Source organism: Cebidichthys violaceus, unplaced genomic scaffold, assembly GCF_023349555.1.
Source record: "Cebidichthys violaceus isolate CVI_PGR_0920_01 unplaced genomic scaffold, fCebVio1.0.p SCAF_49, whole genome shotgun sequence".
In the NCBI taxonomy this organism is placed as follows: Eukaryota; Metazoa; Chordata; class Actinopteri; order Perciformes; family Stichaeidae; genus Cebidichthys; species Cebidichthys violaceus.
Window position 1 is genome coordinate 1111934 of NW_027176694.1, and position 21663 is coordinate 1133596.

Genomic DNA, 21663 nt, shown 5'->3' on the forward strand with positions numbered 1-21663 from the left:
AAGAAATGCTCACAAAGGCTTGAACTCTACATTGGTTAACTTAAATTTAAATGTTTAAGAGAGCCACATTACCTTTTTTATGATTTTGATTATAATGGGGTCTTATTCAAAACACATGGGTGTAGTAATATTCAGCAGCTGCGCAGCTCTGCCTCTGGGGCATTCTTTGTTCAGCTAGGAGGAAGGGGGGGGGGTAGAAAGGAAAAGAAAAACTTCCACATGCTAACATTTACACAGTGATTTCTTTTAATTGCACTCTACTTTTTAATTTGCCCTGGACTAATGCTTTTAAAAGCAGGACTGGAGGTATTTTATTGAAGTCGTGCCTAGCGCCGGACCCAAGTTTTCCTGATTGCCGTGGCCTCGTAGCCCGCCTCTTTCCGACCTGACAACCTGCGTTATTCCTTTCCCTCACTATGTCAAACATGCCACACGGCATTTGGACTCGGAGAGGCGACGGGAACACGCCGACTGGGCGAGTTTCCTCCAGGTCAAACCCTCTTCAAAAGGATTACGATAAATTAACGCTCCTTCCTTGTACTGGGCGGGCGGAATTCAAAGTCGAGAAGGGATCATGTTTTTAAAAAAAAAGTGGGGTTGAACTGGAAACGCAGATGGCCTAATGGATATGTGTTGCTTTTTAAAGGGGAAGGAGAAGAATGTTAAACAGATCCTAATCTAAGGAGCCAGAGGGCGGGCGTAACGTTTAGTTAAACACTTCCAGTCGTAATGAAGCATCTGTCAAACCAGGGACCAGTGAGCTGCTCATCATTTTTGGGCTCTTTCTGACGCCTTCGGCAACACAGACATTTCCCATCTCATATTTACAATCATGAGCAGCCTGGTTACTTTGACACCCTGCATCACGTGTGTGTGTGTGTGTGTGTGTGTGTGTGTGTGTGTGTGTGTGTGTGTGTGTGTGTGTGTGTGTGTGTGTGTGAGGCTGAAGCCAATACATCAGTTTACAGATATACTCTTTTTTTTTAATATATTTATACATTCTATGTAACTTTTTGGGATATTTCCTTTAACAGCTTCAGAGGTGGCAATCTGTAAAACCTGCGATTAAATCCGAGCTCACCCTGCCAAAAAAGTAACGATCCTCAATATTTTCCTGCGATTTAAATGCTCGTCTCTATTGCCAGGGCCTACTACGGTGTTTCAACCTTTTTACCAATTTTCTATTCGCTGTTCTGCCCAGTGCTGTTCCGATGTGTTTTATGTTCCGAAGAACTGGGTAAGCAGTGATTCTCGCCATGGCTGAACAAAAGAGCACCACAAATACCTGCTCAGTGCTGGCCAATAGGGCTTTAGTTATCACCACAGACAGTGAGGTCATGTGCTCTGGAACTTGATTTCTTTAGATTTGACTACTTTTAAGCCCAACAAATGGCAAGCAGGTTTGCCGGGCTCCAAGCAACTCGTTGTGAGTGTCAGAGCGACACCAAGCTGGGAGCGTGGCTGAACAGAGCTCCAACAGGTGGCTTAGTTCACACAGGTTTGTGGGTCTGGCACATTGTCAAGATCTGTTCCCACCTTGATCCGTTAGGGGCCGTGGATTCTGTGTCCCTGCCGGATAGAAAGCGTTAAACGTGTTTCTACAGTAGCACCAGGAGGGACAAACCAAACACTGGCTCTAGATAGGGCCGTTCACTTTTTCGGTAGAAGCTTCGGTTGGTTGCAATCTGCAACCTCACCACTAGATGCCGCCAACTTGTAAGCGCTGCACCTATAGGTGTGTTTCAAGCCACCTGTTCAATGCACATTTTAGATTTTTACTTTTATAAAAAAAAGGGAGTGGAAACTCGTAAAATAAGAAAAAAATATTTTTTTACGCTTGGCTGAGGTAGAAAATTCCACGAAAGATTCTGCTCCACTGTGGTAGACAATAAAATCACCTCTGTGTGGACCTGTGGGGAGACTTTCCTCAAAAGAATGCATGGAACATAAATGGCACACTTGCATCATGTTTTCAAAATTAAGTTAATTTTAGGTTTGATGGGTCATCTCTTTGTGTCCACCAGACTGGAGAATTAGCTCAACCAGCTCGTCTATCTTGACGTGCTCGACTCCTCGCGTAAGAGCAGTGGATGAAAACTTGAATTTGTTCCCAATTCCTTTCCGGAATTAATTGTTTTTTTGTGCTAAATATGGATGGAAACTTGGTGATTATTACCATTCCAATTGTTCTACATAGAAAATGTTCTAACTGGCCTTTTATATCAGCCTCAGCACAATAACGTTGGCGTATCATCAGCTGTCGAAAAAACCCCACGGCGTCCGATGCTGCTGCACGGTGCAGTACGCCTGTTGATGCTGCGTCCTGTCCACTCCGGATTTGTTGACGTCCCTCGTCATGGATGCTCTTTTTCTGATGAGTCGGCCCGCTCAGAATAAACAAACAGGAACGCTTCATTAGAGGGGTAAATGGAAAAGTGAGTGTTTATGACCCCAATTACCACCTTTTTCTCTTTAGTGCCTACTTTAATCATAGCCATATCCCCCCCCCTTTTTTTTTTTCCTCACTCAACACTGCAAAGCCTGCCACTACAACACCACGCACACACAAACACAACGGCGCTCGACCCAAGCAGTTCATTTCCAAACTGCCGTGCAACGTGGACAGGAAGCCAGCGTTGTCACACAGACTTTTGTTTTATATTTTATTCAATACGTTACAAGTTTGTTTGCTGACTTGTAAATAATCTTCATCTTCTTGTTTCGTCGGCTACAATGTGACTCTTCAGGTCCACGTGCAATATTCACAAGCTGTAATCGTTTTTAGGGGCTTTTCCTTTTTTAGGGCCTACTCTTCCCTGACCGGCTCACACAGTCAAATAACCTGTGGCACAGAACCTTTCACCATGATGATCATCATTATAGTTAATCACCATTCATTTCCAGTTTCACAAGAGCCCACAAGATCAAACATGGAGTATTTTGAGCATTTTTTTTTTTTTTTTTTTTCCTATGGCATGGTCTGCAACAACAGTTTGGAGTAATTGAAACAATATGCAGCACATCAACACTCACAGTTACCGAACCATCACCGCAGTTTGCAGATATTGTGATAATGACGCGAGGGCCTGTTTTCCTCCTTTTGTTTGCTGCCACAATAGCTGGCGCCGCATACGACGCGCCAGCGACGCCATCTTGTGGACGGAGCAGGTAAAGCCGCTCGACGGCAACCGGGAAAAGGAAGCAGGGTCAGACCCTCTGTACAGTGGAACAAACACGACCAAAACCCCTCCGAAATGAATCAACAGGCAACTACAGTCTCCACTGAAAACATTGGCTGCAATCTGATTCTGAGGTCGCATCACATCCGACATGAAGTCGTTTGCGGGCTGGGAACTAACGGAGCACTTGCTTGGACACAACAAGAGCACGGGCCGCCCCAAGTCACTTGAAACCTCCACAACACGTTTCCCCCAAAAAGACGTTCCCCTCTATTATGGCCAACATTTGATTTGTGGCTTTTGTTTCAGAGTTTGCTGGATTAGCCCACATCTTCAGGTTGATGGGTTTTTTTTCTTCTTTTTCTTATTTCACTGCGTCTTCCTTTTCATGTTGAGGCCTGGACTGCTTGCATGGTGAGATGCGACAGTTCAAACACACTGTGGTTCATTAAAGACATCCTGTTGGCTTCAAGAGGGGGGGGGGGGGGGGGGGGGGGGGGAGAAGAAAAAGATGCCGAACCAGCCTGCTGTTGCTCCGGTCTGCCCTCTAAACCCACACGGGCCAGACCACATCAGCGCTGAAGCTGGAAATCACAGGACGGCGCGCGCGGTCAACCGAACACACACACCGCCATTTCCATTTGTCATGACTTTCCTGCGCCGTTCAAATGGCCGGTAACGGGGGGGGCGAGCGTTGCTCCGGGACGCCCGGTAAGCCGTGCACATGGCGCCCTGTGATGTTTAATGTCACGTTTTTGTAGTGGCAGGAATGTCACAGAGGGCCCTCAAAAGCCTGACTCGTACTGCACTTCACACACAATGCTGAATGTATTTCTTTAATGAGACAGATTGGGTTCAAAGTGAGTGTAATAAGAGGGAACAACCGCTGGCTGTAACTAATGGCGTCAGGCAGAGGAAACGTGCGTTTCGGGCACTTGGAGGGAGAGTTTTTGGTTTCAATAAGTCATGTTGTAATGAGCTGAAGGAGTCACCACCTCGGCTGACTCATAGGAAGAAAGTTGATAGCTGAGGTCGGTGCAGACATTGCTGGGTTCAGGGAGGAAACAAAGGGAGAGAGAGAGAGAGAGAGAGAGAGAGAGAGAGAGAGAGAGAGAGAGAGAGAGAGAGAGAGAGAGAGAGAGAGAATCCTGAGGGATCAACAGCATCCACTGCCCTCATTGTGGACAGTTTACTTGAACTCCATTTAGGGAACGGTGGTCACAGTTGTTGAGAAAAACAAACATCTAAAGGTGAATTCATTTCACATCCTTTTTTTAAAAATATACTGTAACTCCCTACATGTGTTGTTCAGAAGCCATTTCAACACACAGGATACACCTGCTGTCTTACACCAATGTCTTAATGTTTTAAATTCTATTTCTTATATATATCTTTTTTTTTATTATTTTGTGTTTTGTTTAACTTGTTTACTTTGGTTTTGTGTCTCTTACTTGTTTTCTGTTATTTATTAAAGTAATAAAGCATAAACATGCTATGGACTTTGAAGTAAACAATTGCCTGGAAGATGATGAAAGAAACATTGCAATTAAGTATATTTTAAAAAACAAAAATGAAAGCCTCAGTTTCAGAGTGTTTACATCAAATTAATTATATGAGGATTTGTAGCCCCAACTTCAGTGGTCCATTAATCATTTTGACGGTTAACATGAACAATTGAAGTCTGCTTATTTAAAGTTTTTCTTTTTTTTTTTTTTGTTCACTTGTTCCACTGACTTTGGGTCCAGCAGTTGTGAAGCAACATTAACATTCATGTGTTTCTTTCCAACTTGCGAATGAGTCCAATATTCACACTCCTTTGAGCTCTGTTTTGGTCTGTTGGTCTGGCCTAAATGCTCCACTATGTTCATTCACCATGCTAACTGTGCCTGTACACTGTTTGCCGCTTGACAGCTAGCGCGCACACTGAGGTCACCTGAGTTTCCTGCTGAAAACAGCCGCTGCTGGAAACTACGCCGATGAGAGCGGCGAGAGTGAACCTAAACGGTGTAGCTGTGCACCGTTAAAAACCAAAACAATGAGCTGAAAGACGCCAAAAAAGCTCTCCGTGCGGCGGAGGGAAACCTGCAGAGTCAGGTGATAAACCGCTGTCGATTAATGCAGCTTTAATATTTGATTGCAAATCCTTTGACTGAAGTCTGTGAACCACAGACATGAGCAGAAACGTGGTATGTCCCATGCCAGGCCTGCAGTGCAGCAGGGACTTGTCTGCTCTTCAGAAAGTGACACACTTAACATTTTGGCTTAAAAAAAAACCCTTGTACCATTCCTACGCTGTGTTTAATATGGATGTGAATATATCCAACGTCAGCACTTTAACCTCATAGTTAATCTTTCATTCCAAATGCAATATGCTAGTCTGCCAAATCAGTGCACATCTTACAACCCATTTGTTTCCTTTGGAATTTCCTTGCCTTTGTAACTTTGTTAAATATATTCATATTTCTATTTCCTCTATCTTCCTTTTTCTCTTGCCCTAAACAAAGTCAGCTTGCTTCGAGCTAAAATAAAAATAACTGTCCAAACACTTACAGACTGCTCTGTGCGTACATCCCGTGTGTTGCACTTGAACGTCAGTAAATCTCTACGGTAACAGTAGTCGATGACCTCACATCTTGTTTAACAGAGCACCAACAATGCATCACCTGTAAATGCTGTGTGAGTAAACACTAGAAGCAGCACAGCCAGGGGCCCATTCAAACGACTTGAATGAGTCCGTGCTCGTGCATGTGTGTGTGTGTGTGTGTGTGTGTGTGTGTGTGTGGGTTGCAATACAGTAGCTGTGTACCCGAGGCTCCCATCCAAACAGCTGGTGCCCATCTGTTTCTTCTTCTACTGCTGCGGCCTGTGGCTCAGGGAGCGAGGTGCACTGGCATGCGGTGTCTGGGTCTGGACCAGTAGTGGGGAGGTATGCGCTGCAGGAGTGTGCGCGTGTGTATGAATGTGGTTTAAGGCGAGCGAGTCCGTGTGTGTGTGTGTGTGTGTGTGTGTGTGGTTTCGCACTCAACTTGTGTGTGTGTGTGTGTGTGTGGATTCGTGGGTGTACCGCCATGTGTGTGTATTCTGCGTGTTTGTGTGTCGCTGCATCCTGCACGCCTGTGTGGTGCGACTGTGTGTGTGTGTGTGTGTGTGTGTGTGTGTGTGTGTGTGTGTGTGTTTACTAATATTCACATTATGTATCCACTTTAATATTGTTGACACACAGTCGTGCGTTGCAGCAAAACACAAAAGCTGCTCTGCTGCCCGCACAAACTCTCCCATGATGCAGTCTGCTCCAGAAGTGACTCATTGCGGACAGGCGTTCAGTCTTTCCATTTATTGTTTATGTAAATCATATAGAGTGAACGTAACGTTTCCCGTAGCGTTTTAGATTTCCACCAGTACTTTATGGCTTCATTGGCGTGACGCTCGCAGAGAAATATGCGCCTTCCATCACACAAACAGATAAAATAATACCAGTCTTATGATGCTTTAAACAGAAAAAGGCTCTCAGTGGCTAAGGTGGTATTTCCGTTGGGTAAGGGAGTAGATGCCTGGTGAATGTTAAGTGCTTGAGGGATAGGATGATCTTTATTGATGTGGCCAATGTTATGTCTGAGGCTTTGTGGATAAAACAGAGTTCCTTCCAATCGGTTTAATAAGTCTGTTCTCATGAGGAATTGGTCAAGTAGTCCACGGCCTGCCTTGAACTCAATCCCATTTTTGAAATAGAATTTTAAATATATATCATTTAGAACTCCACTGGAGGGCAGTGTTGGTTCAGTAATACATCCTGGCTGCTGCAGGTGAACGTGTGTTTGGGGGGGGGGTGTGTTGTCATTGGAGAAACAGACGAGTCGGCGTTGCTGCGGTCGATGGACTGATGTTTCCCTCCTGCCTCCCTCAGTCTGTGCTCACACGACGCACAGGCCCTCCAAACCCTCCGCCGTGAGCCACAAGAACCGAGGTGGCAACCCTTACAGAGGTGGCAACCCGGCAACCCTTACAGAGGTGGCAACCCGGCAACCCTTAACGAGGTGGCAACCTGGCAACCCTTACTGTTGAGCCCCGGGAGAACCTATAGCTTCCAACATTCACTTTCAATAAAGCTTTTCAGTGACTGTAGTGTTTATGTCTTTTTCACGTTACACTGAGTCAGGACACAAGGACAGGGTCCACTCCTGGCGCTCAAGGTCAGCTGTTCCTACAGTAGAAACCTCATCATAACAAAAGCTTTTCTACTTTCATAACTCCAACAACAAATCCACATAAACCGGTCCCACCTCAGGCTTCTCAAGTACACTGTTGTACCCTATTCTGTAAGTAAGCCTATACTGTACAACGTATACAGTATCTGGCCTGCAGTATATGTTCGTTAATACTCTTTTAGGATTTGTTCCAAAGTAACAAAATAAAAAGAATGCACCCACAGTTATTTAGGATTAATATCATTTGCTTTCCTTATTCTGTAATCACCTGTACCCCTCCAGTGTATTGTAGTGTTTTAAAATAAATAAAAGCAGATTTAAGTGCTGCGAAGCTCATTCTCCCATCTCCCCCTAAGCTTCTTGCTTTGTTTTATTTTCACATGAACACGTATCTCAAAAGACGGGCAAATGTAAAAGCAAAGTTTGAACATTGTGCAGGAGAAGGCATACTTAAAAAGAAAAAGATAAAAACAAAACTTCATAATTCATCACACTTCCAAGACTAATAATAATACAAGCAGTAAATCAAACATTAATAGAATTGTACAATTTATATACAGAAATTTATGTTTTCAACTTGAGATGCATTACAATGAAATCCATGAAGTCTTATATAATCTTTGCTAATAAAAGTCCTTTGTTGAATAACGATTAATGCAGTTATTACTTGTAGTTACACTTTTACACTTCTACTGCTATGCAGGGACGTGCGGTCAGGGATGAAGTGATGATGTCATCATGAAAAGTAAAAAACAAATAATGCTAAAACAAAATAAATATTAATATTTCTCTACTGATCTGTACTATAAATGTAATTTCTGTATGATCCCAATCATTTCAAGCATTTTTATAATCACAATCGCTGAATTATCTCACGTCCTGTTCAAACAGAGGAGACAGTGAGGTGAGGCAGCGACCAGCTGTTCCTCACCTCACTGTGAATCATCACTAACTGGGTTGAGCCTTTTGCTTTCGCATTGTTTGTCACCACTGTAATATCTGTAGACTCTTTTATTATATGTCCTTTCTTTACATAGAATCGGTAATGTATTTCACGTCTGTGTAGAACACATTTAGAACATATTTAAAGAGCATAGAGGGGAGGCAAACAGTACCTCTGCCTCACTGAAGAGGGCGTGCGAGAGCCCACGGGTCGGTTTCATGCTTGTTCTGTCGTTGCTCTTCTTCTACACTTTTCTTCTTCTTCTTCTTCTTCTTCTTCTTATATTTTGCTTTGACCGCGAACATGTAGGATTCAATATCCAAGCTTAAAAATGTCTCAAAAAACAAGGAAATATGAACAAATTAACAGCAATTCAACGTCGGACAGGTAAAGTAATCTTTTATGTGTTTGTTGTTCTCTTTATACATCCGGGGTTGTTAGACGGTTTATCGCAGAATCTCACGATTTTCGCGGGTGGCGCTCGCGAGCGCTCCGCTTCTGAAACGCTCCCGGTGGATTCAAATATGTACTTTACCTATGTGTGTGTAAAGAATGCTGATATGAAATATGAAAAACAACCAGTAGTCAATGTGCAAGCTGCCAGTTGAATGGTGATTGAAGCTACTCTATTGTGTGTCAGTGCCTCACCAGCCACGAACCTCACCGCACGTCACTGCTGCTGTGTGTATACGTGTCAGTATCTACTCTCTCTCTCTCTCTCTCTCTCTCTCTCTCTCTCTCTCTCTCTCTCTCTCTCTCTCTATATATATATATATATATATATATCTATATATATATATCTATATATATATATCTATATATATATATGTACTGTACTTGTTCATGTATTGTACCGATACACAGTTAGTACAAAAAAGTGTATATCTATACATATCTTGTAAAGCGTTACTAAATGTCGTCATATATTGTGACAAAAATCACATTCAAACTTATAAGTAGAGAAAGGATCGAATAATGGTAAAATAAAAGTATATAGAATAGTAGTTCATTTGCTGTGGTACACGTTGATTCAAAGTAACCTTCATTTATATGTCATGGGGGGACTTCCGGTTAGAGCGTGTCGTGAGCAGACGCGCGCGGAGAAGCTCCCGACTACTTTTTATATTTGACCTTTTAAGACCTCCTTTGTGTTCGACTTTTTAACCACACAGCAAGTTGTCAAACGTGCTAGGAAGACGAAGAAATGACCTCGAAAACCCACACAACTCGGGGCTTCTACTTCGCTATCTGAAAAGCTAGATAAGTTACATTTCATCCACAATGGAGTTTTGTCCAAAAAGGCTTCTTTTTGAATATTGTCAGCTCTGTAGGTTCAACATTGGCTCTACTTTGATGCCGCCTGCTGTAACTTCACACAGGGTGACGGACTGCCACATTAATACTCACTCAACACAGACAGCTGACAGCGGTAAGTACAGGTACTGCATTAGAAAGTAGGCCATTATTTAATTCATGACAACAACCGCACCAATTTCGGCTTGTCAAGCAAGGTTAGCCACTTTATAAAACAATGACAATCTCTCCGGTGCCTCTAGCTCTGTTAGTCTCTGAGAAAGTCTGTTCAGCTCTCATTGTTTAGTGTTCAACGTCTGCCTTCATGTGCATCACTTCTCTTTCTAGTGTTCTCCCTAATGCCCGTACTGTTAAAGCTGGTTCTGTGCATGACCTCAAAGAACCTGTGTGTGTGTGTGTGTGTGTGTGTGTGTGAGATCCCGTTAAAGATGTTGTCAGATAAAGATTTATCTAAACCTCCCATTTAGTTATGCAGTTAGGACCCAGAGGCCCTTTTCCAGATCACTGGATGTCTGGCTGTATATGTGCTGCACACGCCTGGCTGTGAGGGAATAGTGAGATATTTGTCACTGACAAGATTATTGAGTTCTCCTTGTCGAGCGGAGGTGAGCGGGTACACGGAGAGCAGAATGGAGATCCCTGAACAGGCCGGGCCGTCACCGGCAGCATTAAGGGATATCTCCAATTAGGCTCAGGTTGCACTATTGCGCTGTATTATAATATTCATGTGCTGAGGATCGTCCAGCGGTTGTGACATTATAAGTGGTGAGATTCACAGTCCATTCGACAGTGATAATATTTCATCAGCGAATGCTTATTTCATATCGGCATGATAACTGCTCACACCGGGTTGACCGATAAATACTCATTTCTGTTGGATAAATTCCACAAATAATTTCTAGCGGGGCATATTTATTGATGTGGGGCCGATATTGTATAATACAGAGCAGTTTCATCCTTTTTACCTTTTTAAATTAAAGCAACGTCCCCCCGTCACAGAGTTGTGAAAAAAAGATTATTCCTCTGATTTTTTAAATGTTTTTTTGAAGGATTTATCGAGGCATGAAGATGTTCAAGCATTCACATGAAAAAGCCAAAACTAATCTTTGGGAACCACCGGGTAATTTCTTTTACAGTCTCTGACAGGTTTTCACACCACCTTGGATTTATTTACTGTAGAACTTGTTCAGACTTAAGAAGGTGTAATTAGGAACCTGTTTGTCTGAGCACAAGAACACAGCACAGCACAAAGCAGGAACCAACCCAGGACTGTTCATAGCAGGCTGGCCTTGTGGTGCCTCCCTTCTGCTTTGTTATTGATATTATAATTTTATTTTACTAAATTATATTTTATTTCTTAGTTTATTTGTATTAATTGGATTTATTGTCTCATCTATTGCACTGTTTAATCAGGGTTTAACTCTTACCTTGGTTTGTCTTGCTTTGTTGTCAAAGCACTTTGTTTTGAAAGGTGCTGTATAAATAAAGTTATTATCACTACATGATCTCAAATTTTGCAAGTAAAATGGTGAACAGTGATCCCAGGTCTCTCTGCCTTTTTAAAATTTAAACATAGCATATTTGTCACGTGCTATCTGTTAACAAGCGCATATTTAATTGAACGACCTCCCATCCCGATACAGATAGTCTAATCCTGAAACCTTCGTTGTATCCTCAAACTCTGCCCTAAACCCGGGACGCACAGCCAGCCAGCCAGGCAAACCAATCGAGCAGCGAGTCATGCAGCTTTTCACCGCAGCCCAAGACCCTGCTGGTGGCTGAGCCGCCGTTAATTGCTCTCGATCGGGTCCAGTAGCTCCGCTGCGAGGTCCGGGGAGGGGGGGGGGGTTGTGGCTCGAGCCTCCCTGCAAGGACGCCTGGCTTCCTCTTGATCTCTGCAGTCATGCCGATTAGAAGCAGCATTCTGCAGCTTTTTTTTTTGGGTGGGTGGGCCGGTATCAGTTAACCAATGCGTGATCGATTGCCGACCTTTTTGAAAGGTGAGGTGTCGCCAGGGGTGGCGTGTTTAGATGAGAATGAGCGGTGCGGAGCTAAACCTCGCAGCTGACTGCGGATTCTGCACGGCGGGTCGTCTCCCCAGCCTCCTCCTCCTCCTCCTCCTCCTCCTCCTCCTCCAGCAGCAGCCCTGCCTCCCGTAAAAGGAGTGGCTTACCTCAACATTACCGGCACACGCGATGCAATGCGCGACTTTTATTTGTTTTTCTGCTGCAGGACGCGGACAGAATCGCCGGCATTCATGGCTGTTTGACAGGCTTTTACGCACCGATCCAGCACAGCAGTAAGGTAAGACGATGCTGCTCAACGCCCGCTGCTAGTGTGTGTGTGCGCGTGTGTAGGTGTGCGTGTGCATAGTCTAGTGTTAACTTGCCTTGCTGTATCATCCCATTATTCATATATAGAAGTGTGGGTTTGTGTGTGTGTGTGTGTGTGTGTGTGTGTGTGTGTGTGTGGTTTCAGTCCTGAAGGTGCCCATCAACATGATGCCTATAGATCAATTGCACCATAGCCCTGAATAAAATGTCTCACTTAGAGAATGTTCTGATGGAACTGTAGATGGCACCTCTAGTACAATTCCTAAACACACAGACTGTTTAATAGGGACTGGATCTCATCACATGGAGAGCTAGCTGAGGGTCATGAGATCTCAGACTCTTGACATGACAAAATGCATGAGCCAATTAGTTGACTTGCTTTTACTGTAATCCTGCAGCGCAGGTCATTCATTTATGTGTTAGTGTGTGCTCTGTAATGCAGTATAATAAGAATAATGAGTCTGGGAACCTATGGTTGCTGGAGCCATGTTTTTGCGATGACATCATGTTTAAAAAAACCCCCCCAAAAAAACCATTTACATTTACAGCACGATAACGTCACAAAGGACTGAACTCTGGACTGGGGTCAGCTCATCCAGGCTCGTTACGGCGAGCGCTGCTGTGACAGTCGTTAAGTGGAAGCGTGCGTTCCAGAGCTCTCGAAAAACATTTCTGCTGACAGAAAGTTAAGTGATTGTGTCGTGAGGTGACAGAAAGTTAAGTGATTGTGTCGTGAGGTGACAGAAAGTGTCAAGACGCGTCGCCTACGTAGACAGGGGCCTCTCGAGAAACGCCACCTCAGTATACAGACGGTGTTGATGCGCGCTGATGACTCATGTAACTGCTCCCTGTTGCTCATAGCTCAGGGTTATCAGTGCAGATTTGTACTTTCACTATGACAATAACACTGCCACGGGGTGTGTGTGTGTGTGTGTGTGTGTGTGTGTGTGTGTGTGTGTGTGTGTGTGTGTGTGTTCGTGTTCGGACTGGTCTCCACACGTGCTCTCACACGCCCCAAAACGTTTCTTGATCGTGGAAACTGTCAGCTATTGTTTGACGCTTTCCTTGTTAACGGCCACCGTCGGGTTTTAACTGCAAATGAGGCAATACTAAAATTCCGCTTTGCACTTCACACAATGCATTGTGTGAGGATGAGTATGATGTCATATGTAGTGGCAGTGACACCGATGATTTCCACTCTGCTTTGTCACTATTTACTCAGTAACCCATGCTGCGCGTTAATCTAGGGGTGAATATTTAACCTGAAGGCAAAGGTCAGAGACTGAGCAAGTCGTGGAAACTCCACCAATTGTTTTGTGATTGTCAGCAGTGTACTGAAAAGTGTTATGCAGGGTTGACTTAAAGGGGAACTCAAATGTGCTGGGGTGTACAACTGCATATGTGAAGGGAAATTTTTTTTTCTTTTTCTCCAGAGCTAACAGTGCGGAATCTGCCTCAAGTGATGTCGCTTGAGGCTACGTCTGTTGGGGTGTGGAGTTAGAAAGAAGTGAGCTTACCAGACCTCTACAGCCTGACGGAGGTTAGCGGCGCGGGGCTACACCAGCAGCTAGCATAACACACCTGACTGTTGCCACTCCAGCTGCATTGTGGGTAGTGTAGGTGCCATGTTTTGACATTAGACAAAATGATATCGCTGGTTCTGCAGCATCGATTTTGATACTTAAAAACCCCCAAAAAACAGATTCTAACAATGTTATAGGAATGCAATTCTAAGTCCGTGGAGTTTTCCTTTAATAATGTATTCATGCTCTCTAGAAATGTTTTACTTTACCCGTCTCTCATCTCCTGATCAAAGTCCACATATGTAAGACCAAACTGAGTCATGGAGCTGCAATGTTAGCGTCTGGTATTTTTGCATGAGCCGGTGAAGGTCCGTGCGGCGCTGTTATCGTGGTCACGGAGCCTCGCCCCGCCGCTGACATCACCACACGCCACCGAGGACATATTTCACAGGGCGATGTGTGTCCATCCCTGCGTGATTTGCATTTTATGGCTCTCTATTTTGAGTTTTATCTGGTCACACATTTCAATGGCAGTTAAACATTAAGGGAGTGAGGTCACAGCAGACGGGAGATAGCTGACCCCTGGCTGCTTTAATGAAGCCTGGACGTCTCTTTTTCCCAACACCTCGGTTCCTGGCTATTAGATTCATGAGTCACTAGTTTCATAATACGCTTAGTCATTAGCCAGGATCATTTCAAGTTGCATAGTGTTCACCTAATTTCAGGGTGCCTTGGACACCTTATGATCAGGATTGACAATGAGCCTGACGGTCACCGCTCCAGCTTTTCCCAAACTCTTCATCTTTTTAATCTCACCGGTAGGAAGGTGATGGCGACTCGTAAAGACAGACGCAGGGATCAACCCCCGGCGGAGCAAAGCTACGGTGACGGGAGTGGCGTCCCCTCTCCCGGAGACACCCTGCCCTGGAACCTGTCCAAGCACCAGAGGGTCAAGCGCTCCAAGTCGGCCTCGGGGGAGGTCCTGGATCCCGCGGAGAGGGCTGTCATTCGTATCGCAGGTAGGATGAACACAACACAACGTACATGTACTCAGTGATGCAGAAGCGTACCCAACTCACCTTCTTAAGGCCCGGTCACAGCAACAGTGGAACATTTATTCCCCCTCTGGCTCTTTTGAACACTTTGTGATTCCATACAGAGGTACCAAAGAGGGACAGAGAAAGCACTCTGGGCTAGCTTGCCTGCTAACTGTGAATTAGCAAGCTCATTAGTCGCAAACAGGATAATAAGCTCTCACCTTCTCAAGATGCATTTGTACCATTGACTCTCATGACTTGTCAGACAGAGGACAGTTTGATGACGGTGGACGGTGCGACGCAGCTAAAACACGACAGAATTCCTCCGTTAAATGTTAACACTTGCTGTTGGTTCAGTGGCACACATCTGCTGTGCGAGGTCACATGTGCAACGCACTCGAGACTTAAAGCCAGAGGTCTATAAATCAATCCTTTTGAGCTTGTTGTTGATTTCTGTTTAAAGAAGGAATGTTGGGAAATGTGAGCTAGTGTCCTTTTGACTTAACAGGAATAATGCGGAGTGTATTTTAAGTCAGTGGGAAACCAGACCGCTCACCCTTTTTGAAAATCAGAAAGATCTTTCTTCACAATGTTGACTTTTCCACTTCTGAAAAGCGATTGTTCATTTATTAATGACCTCAATGCCATTGTCTTGTGTGGGAACGGCTTTGTTTGCATTCTGGGTAGAACTTGTCAGACAAAATGACATCAATTGGTAGAGAGCACAGGTCACAAAATTCCTTTTACTGTGTGCATTTATATTTGGGGTAATTGTGCTGAAGTACCTGGATTGTGTAGACGTCAGTATTGTAAAATCGCTTAAAAGGGATATTGATAAAGTGATGACTCCTGACCTCTGTGGGGGCTGAGGACAGATTTACATGCTGTTCGGTAGGATGCTCTTTTTCCATTGTTGCCCTACTATACATTCCAAGCCGCCTTGACCTGTCCCATGCAACTTCAAATGGCAGCTCACCAAGGACCAGTCAACCTTGTACTGTAAGCAAAAAGGAAAGACAACAGAACATATGTACGGTTTTAATTCCCCCTGAAGACTGGTGGTGTGTTTTGCCAGCTGAACAGGATATATATATATATATATATATATATATATATATATATATATATACACTTCATACATTAAGGCAAGGGCAGTAGTAGCGAGAGACTCTTCCAAGTGTGAGGTGTGGTTCATTTTGCTCAAACAATAGGCTGGGATCCTGTCCAGCTCAACACATTATTTATTTACGCTACAGGGTTGGCGGTGCCATCGCTGTGATGCGCCGCTCGCCTGAGAACAAGCGTTAGATTGTGAGTGAAGAGCTCGTTGTTGACTGCCACAATCGAGCAAAAGACACAAAGTTTATGAGAGATGACAAGTCATCAGCGTTCCCCTTTATATGTAATCATCAGTGCCACCTCTACAACATGAAATCAAGCCCGAGTGGTAGAACTGTTATGATGGTGTCAATGCTATTAACTGTAATGGCCTGCACTTCATCACATTGCAATGCGGCGCAGTAGAGCTCAGCTCAGCAGGCCGATATTATCAGGCTTCACACGTGTGTGTTAGTATCTTATATTAGTATCAGGGTTGGCACATATGCCAAAAGAAATTGCACAACATAAATTCAGGAAAAATATTTTGAAGTCGTATCGAAATAGCGCCGCCGTCACCGTCGTACCAGTCGGTGTAAAAAGGCTGAAATAATGAAGAGATTTATGATGGACATCATCGGTCATTGAGACAAACCGTAATACATGCCCTAAAACATCAGTACTCCCCTTTTTATATTTTGTTTTTGAATATGCCAATTTTAGCACAATAAGTCTTTGATCGAGTTTGTTTTGGAACGCCGCGCTCCTGCCGGGCTCACAGGAAGTTTGGATAACTCCAGCACCTACAATAGGCCGGCATCCACATCCTGCACTGCTCTTCCTCTAGCCATCAGAAGGCCAGGTCAGGCTGTGTCAGCAGCACCCATGGGCGAGGCTGAGCTTTTGTTGTGGGCTCTGCTGACTGACTAACTAACTGGCTGCTACAGAATCCCTGTTTGTATATAGATGTGAGCATGTGCTGGACGGGTATCGCTAGTGGACCGTGTGCACAGTTCTGTTTAGCGATTAGCTGCTGTGTGGCTGAGGCAGCGCTCTACGCTTTCTGTGGTTCTTTATTAAGAGCTTTACATCCTCCTGTACGGGTCGAGAAATCCAACAGTTCTGGCATTTGTCAAACAGCGTTAGCTGAAAGTCATAGACATCATAGTAATAAACAGGCATTGTTCCTTTGTGTTAGCTGCCTTTTTTAGGAACACGCTACATCCACAGCGAGCAGAAATGCGGATAGTTGTATGTATGTATTGAGTTAGTCTGAAAAACTCCTAATGGCTTCAGATGTGAAGGTGTCCGTCTGACGTTGTAGGAAAAAGGCTTATTCGCTCTCTTGAGTATGATGTCATATGTAGTGGCAGTGACACCGATGATTTCCACTCTGCTTTGTCACTATTTACTCAGTAACCCATGCTGCGCGTTAATCTAGGGGTGAATATTTAACCTGAAGGCAAAGGTCAGAGACTGAGCAAGTTGTGGAAACTCCACCAATTGTTTTGTGATTGTCAGCAGTGTACTGAAAAGTGTTATGCAGGGTTGACTTAAAGGGGAACTCAAATGTGCTGGGGTGTACAACTGCATATGTGAAGGGAAATTTTTTTTTTTTTCTCCAGAGCTAACAGTGCGGAATCTGCCTCAAGTGATGTCGCTTGAGGCTACGTCTGTTGGGGTGTGGAGTTAGAAAGAAGTGAGCTTACCAGACCTCTACAGCCTGACGGAGGTTAGCGGCGCGGGGCTACACCAGCAGCTAGCATAACACACTTGACTGATGCCACTCCAGCTGCATTGTGGGTAGTGTAGGTGCCATGTTTTGACATTAGACAAAATGATATCGCTGGTTCTGCAGCATCGATTTTGATACTTAAAAACCCCCAAAAAACAGATTCTAACAATGTTAGACGACTTATTCTCTCTCTTGATCCACAAGATCAATATGAAGCCTACAGCCGGTTAGCGTAGCTTAGCATAAAAACCCGAATGAGGCATAAACAGCTAAGCCTGGCTACGACGGAGTAAAGGTAACAACCGTCCACCTACAAAGTTTACTCACTCATTTAATTTCCTTATGCCCAGCAGTGAGATTAGATGGATGTAAATGGAAATAAGGAGAGTTCAAAGGTTATCTCTGATGTACAGTTTATTCACTTTAGTGCATGAGGGGTACTCACCATGCTCTGCAACATAACTCAACATGAGGCCAAACAGTCCACCCTGCCACCTTGTGGTTGACTCCTGTAGTTTTTTTTAAAACCAGTTTTTAGGGGTACAGCAAACGGAATGTATCAGATCTTTTAAAGGTTTTACAAAGAAACGATTTCCCACATAACTCTAGTGGTACAGTCCGCCAAATAGTTTATTTAATCTCGGTTTTAAAATCTCCGCCACTGAGGCTTCTACCGCCAACCAAAATACAATGGAGGTTAATGGAATTTCACCACAACATGGCAAAGAAAGCTGAAACTCTCTACCTGGCTAGATACCATGGAACGCCAAAAACACACACGTCTCTGAGCTTCTTCTGGTCCGTCTATTGTCTGCTTTCATAGCTTATTCTGCTCTCATCCAAGACTTTCACTTTGATGATGCCATCATCATAATCATCATCAGGCTAGAGCAATTTTAAAGGCTGTTGTAAAAGAAAATTATAATAAAATAAAAAAAAAAAAAAGATAAAATCTCACATGGCCTTTTGGGTTAATTGTGGTATTAATTTAAGTTAGTGTGTGTGTGTGTGTGTGTGTGTGTGTGTGTGTGTGTGTGTGTGTGCGCGCGCTCGCGCTCCAGTGTCGACCTCGAGAGACAAAGCTGTACTTAAACTCCTCCTAGCATCCCTGCAAAGCACTCCTCAATTATTCATTATGAGGAGGCTACGATCTGATACCGAGGCGCCGCCACACACACACACACACACACACACACACACACACACACACACACACACACACACACACACACACACACACACACACACACAGAGGCTCTCTCACACACTGGGGCCTAAGCTGTGGAGATTTACTGTGGGAATGATTAGTGTATAACAGAGCCCTAAGTATCTCGGCAGTATTTTGCTCGTATATTACAGGCTGCATGGGGACTTATGTGAGTCACCCGCTGTCTGTTCCCCCATGTCATCAGTGCCACTGTGACGGGGCCACAGAGAGGATGCCCCCCTTTTTAAGGTGTAAATCTTCAGCGCCACAGACGGTTACTCCATAGACGCATACTGAGACCCTTGCCCTCAGGCGGCTCTCATGATGACGCAATGAAACTTATTTAATGGAAGCATTAGAGCTAAATACGTTCATCATATTATGCGTCGCTGTGTCTGTCTGCTGATCTGATTCACTTACAGTTTGAATGCCTCGTAATCGTCAGGTTCAGACTGTGGTTTTTCTTTACAAACGTCGGCACTTTACCTATTCTTGGTTCTCAGCTGCAGTTAAAGTACAAAAGCTTATTGAATGTCATCTCATCAGGAATCAAGCTTTTCGCTGTCAAATGAACTCCTTCAGCCGTTAGTCCTCCTTCAAACCGCAATAAGCCAATTTGCCCACTAGGTGGCACTTTCTGCATCCTGAAAGTGTTCATCCTCACAGAGTCATCACAGCTTCTGGAAAATGTGTCTCATTTCTCACACTCGTCCCAAATAGCGTTGACTGCACAGTGTGTTCCTTGTGTGTTCCGCTCATTGAAGGAGTCTATCAGACAGAACGGCTTTATTTCTTCTTATTTTTTTTTTTTACAGATTTGACCTTTGCACCTTTCCCCATTACATTCTGAATCAGAGGAAGGAATGCTGAGCCTCACCACCAGTTTTTAAATTCTTGAAATGAGCCGTAGAGAAATGGACAGACCCAAGCAAAGGAAAAAAAGAGGAAAAGCACACAATAACTCCTCACTACTGCGCATCAGTGCAGTTTCAGTTCACCCAGAAGAGGGAGCCAGGTCTGTTTCTGTGCTGGTTTTACTGTCATTACAGCAGCGTTGCAACATTATTGCACTATGCTAGAACAGAATCCAGCTCTGGCTAACTGACCGTGAACTCCTTTAAGCTCCCGGACTTGTGATGATGACTTAATACACTGACAAAAAAAAAAAGAAAAGGGTGAAGGTCCTTTCAATGCGAACACACTGAACACAATCGTAGGCCAGCATAGATATGATTTATAGCCAGGAGAGCTTTAGTACTTTAAATACGAGGAAGGAAGTAATCAGAGAGAGATTCCCTTGACTTTCACGCTGCGTCTCCACGGACAACATCATTTCCATTCCATCAAAATCCAGCAGAGGATAAGTCCGGCCGTAAATTCTCCCATAATAACAGCCGTCACACTATTGTTGAGAGGTCTGTCTTCTTCCAAAGCCAGACTGTCACTCTAGCTGTTGGATAGTGTTAAACTCCTGCCTCTGTGCGTGTGTGTGTGTGTGTGTGTGTGTGTGTGTGTGTGTGTGTGTGTGTGTGTGTGTGTGTGTGTGTGTGTGTGTGTGTGTGTGTGTGTGTGTATACACAGCGTGTGTTCCCCCTATGTCTCTTTTCATCAGCGGTGAGCTGTGCTTCAGTCACCCCCTTGACACTTAAAAGCAGAAGAGATGTGCCGTGATTTGTAAAGACTGGCAGACGTATCCTCAGAACAGACTGGTGTGAAAAACAACATTAATAACGTTAACGATGTATCGTCTCTTGTCTTGAGAGTTGGCTCCACTAGAATACCAAACAGACGGAGACTCATCGTGGTGCGGGGCTGTTTACTGCAGCTTCTTTGATGTCTGAATGTTGCAAAAATGTTGTTTGTAGTTTGAAAATGTAATAGTATATTTAAATAGTATTACCCCAAAAATATGTAGATTCATATACATTTACAATGTGTATTATAGTTTTGAGAAAAAAACGGTATGTAGTATTCAAGGAAAGGAATATTGTAATATTGCAAATGATATTATTGTCATTCCATGCTACCTAGACAGACTAGATATAAACCACAGACTGTGTGTAAGAAGCGGACGTGGTCGCCGTGACGTCACCCATTGGTTTGTGAAGACTCGAGTTTGGCCGTCGCCATCTTGGTTTTTGGCCGTTGCCATGTTGTTTTTTTGCAACCAGAAGTGACACGTTATACAAGTGACACGTGACGCTAAGTACAACCGCACGCTGAATAAGACATTTTTAGGCAACCAAAAAAATATTACAATTAACTTTCATGAGGTGAAAACACTGTGAAAGGGTTAGAGTTGAGATACAAAAACACAGACAACTCCCAGACTGGACAACGTCATTTTAACGACCTGTCAATCATAGCCACGCCCTAAAGCATCCCCTGCTTTATGGTCTGTTTGACTCTAAATGGACCATAACTTACTAAATGAACATCATGCTGTATTGAAGAAGACTGTAAACTAGAGATTGAGACCATACACTCAGTTTACAATGTTTACTGAGGGAATAAATCAAGTGAGAATTTCTTCTTTTTGCCAGCGGAGTCGCCCCCTGCTGGCCATTAGAGAGAATACAACACTTTGGCTTCACTTCCCAGAACCTGAGGTTGCTGCTTGACCGGTTAGTGGTTCATACATACCATTTATTTTTAATATGCCTGGTATACAGGATGCAGAGGAAATCTTTACTCTCTCACACACACACACACACACACACACACACACACACTACTGCACGTATACATGAGGCAAGAGTGCACATGCACACGTGTTAAGGAGTACATACATTGAAACATGCACACACACACACACATGCTCAAAAATACTTCACGCCTGCATGCACCTGTTGAGTATTGTTGAATGAGATCTGGGAAACAAACCCGAGGCTCCACACACACACACACACACACACACACACGTGCACACACTCATTCAGTTCACGAGATCATGAGCCGTTTTAAAGTCGCAGCTTGAGTAAATAAACAGATGTGCTGGAGCCAGATTTGGTAGTCCAGCTATTTAGGAGTGGACGTTAAGCTGGACTTGTGTGTCGCCACTCTCTGTGTGAGTGTGTGTGTGTGTGTGT

General features: G+C 44.0%; 1 protein-coding gene across 1 annotated transcript in view; it reads left to right on the forward strand.

Annotated features, from left to right (window-relative positions):
* Positions 1-14319: 14319 nt before the first annotated feature.
* Positions 14320-21663, forward strand: part of LOC137887227 (plectin-like) — a 114666-nt gene continuing 107322 nt past the window's right edge. Inside the window, exon 1 of the mRNA XM_068730063.1 lies at positions 14320-14516. Within this exon, the coding sequence (XP_068586164.1) occupies positions 14327-14516 (190 nt within the window). The 5' untranslated portion in view covers positions 14320-14326. The remainder of the gene's footprint in view (positions 14517-21663) is intronic.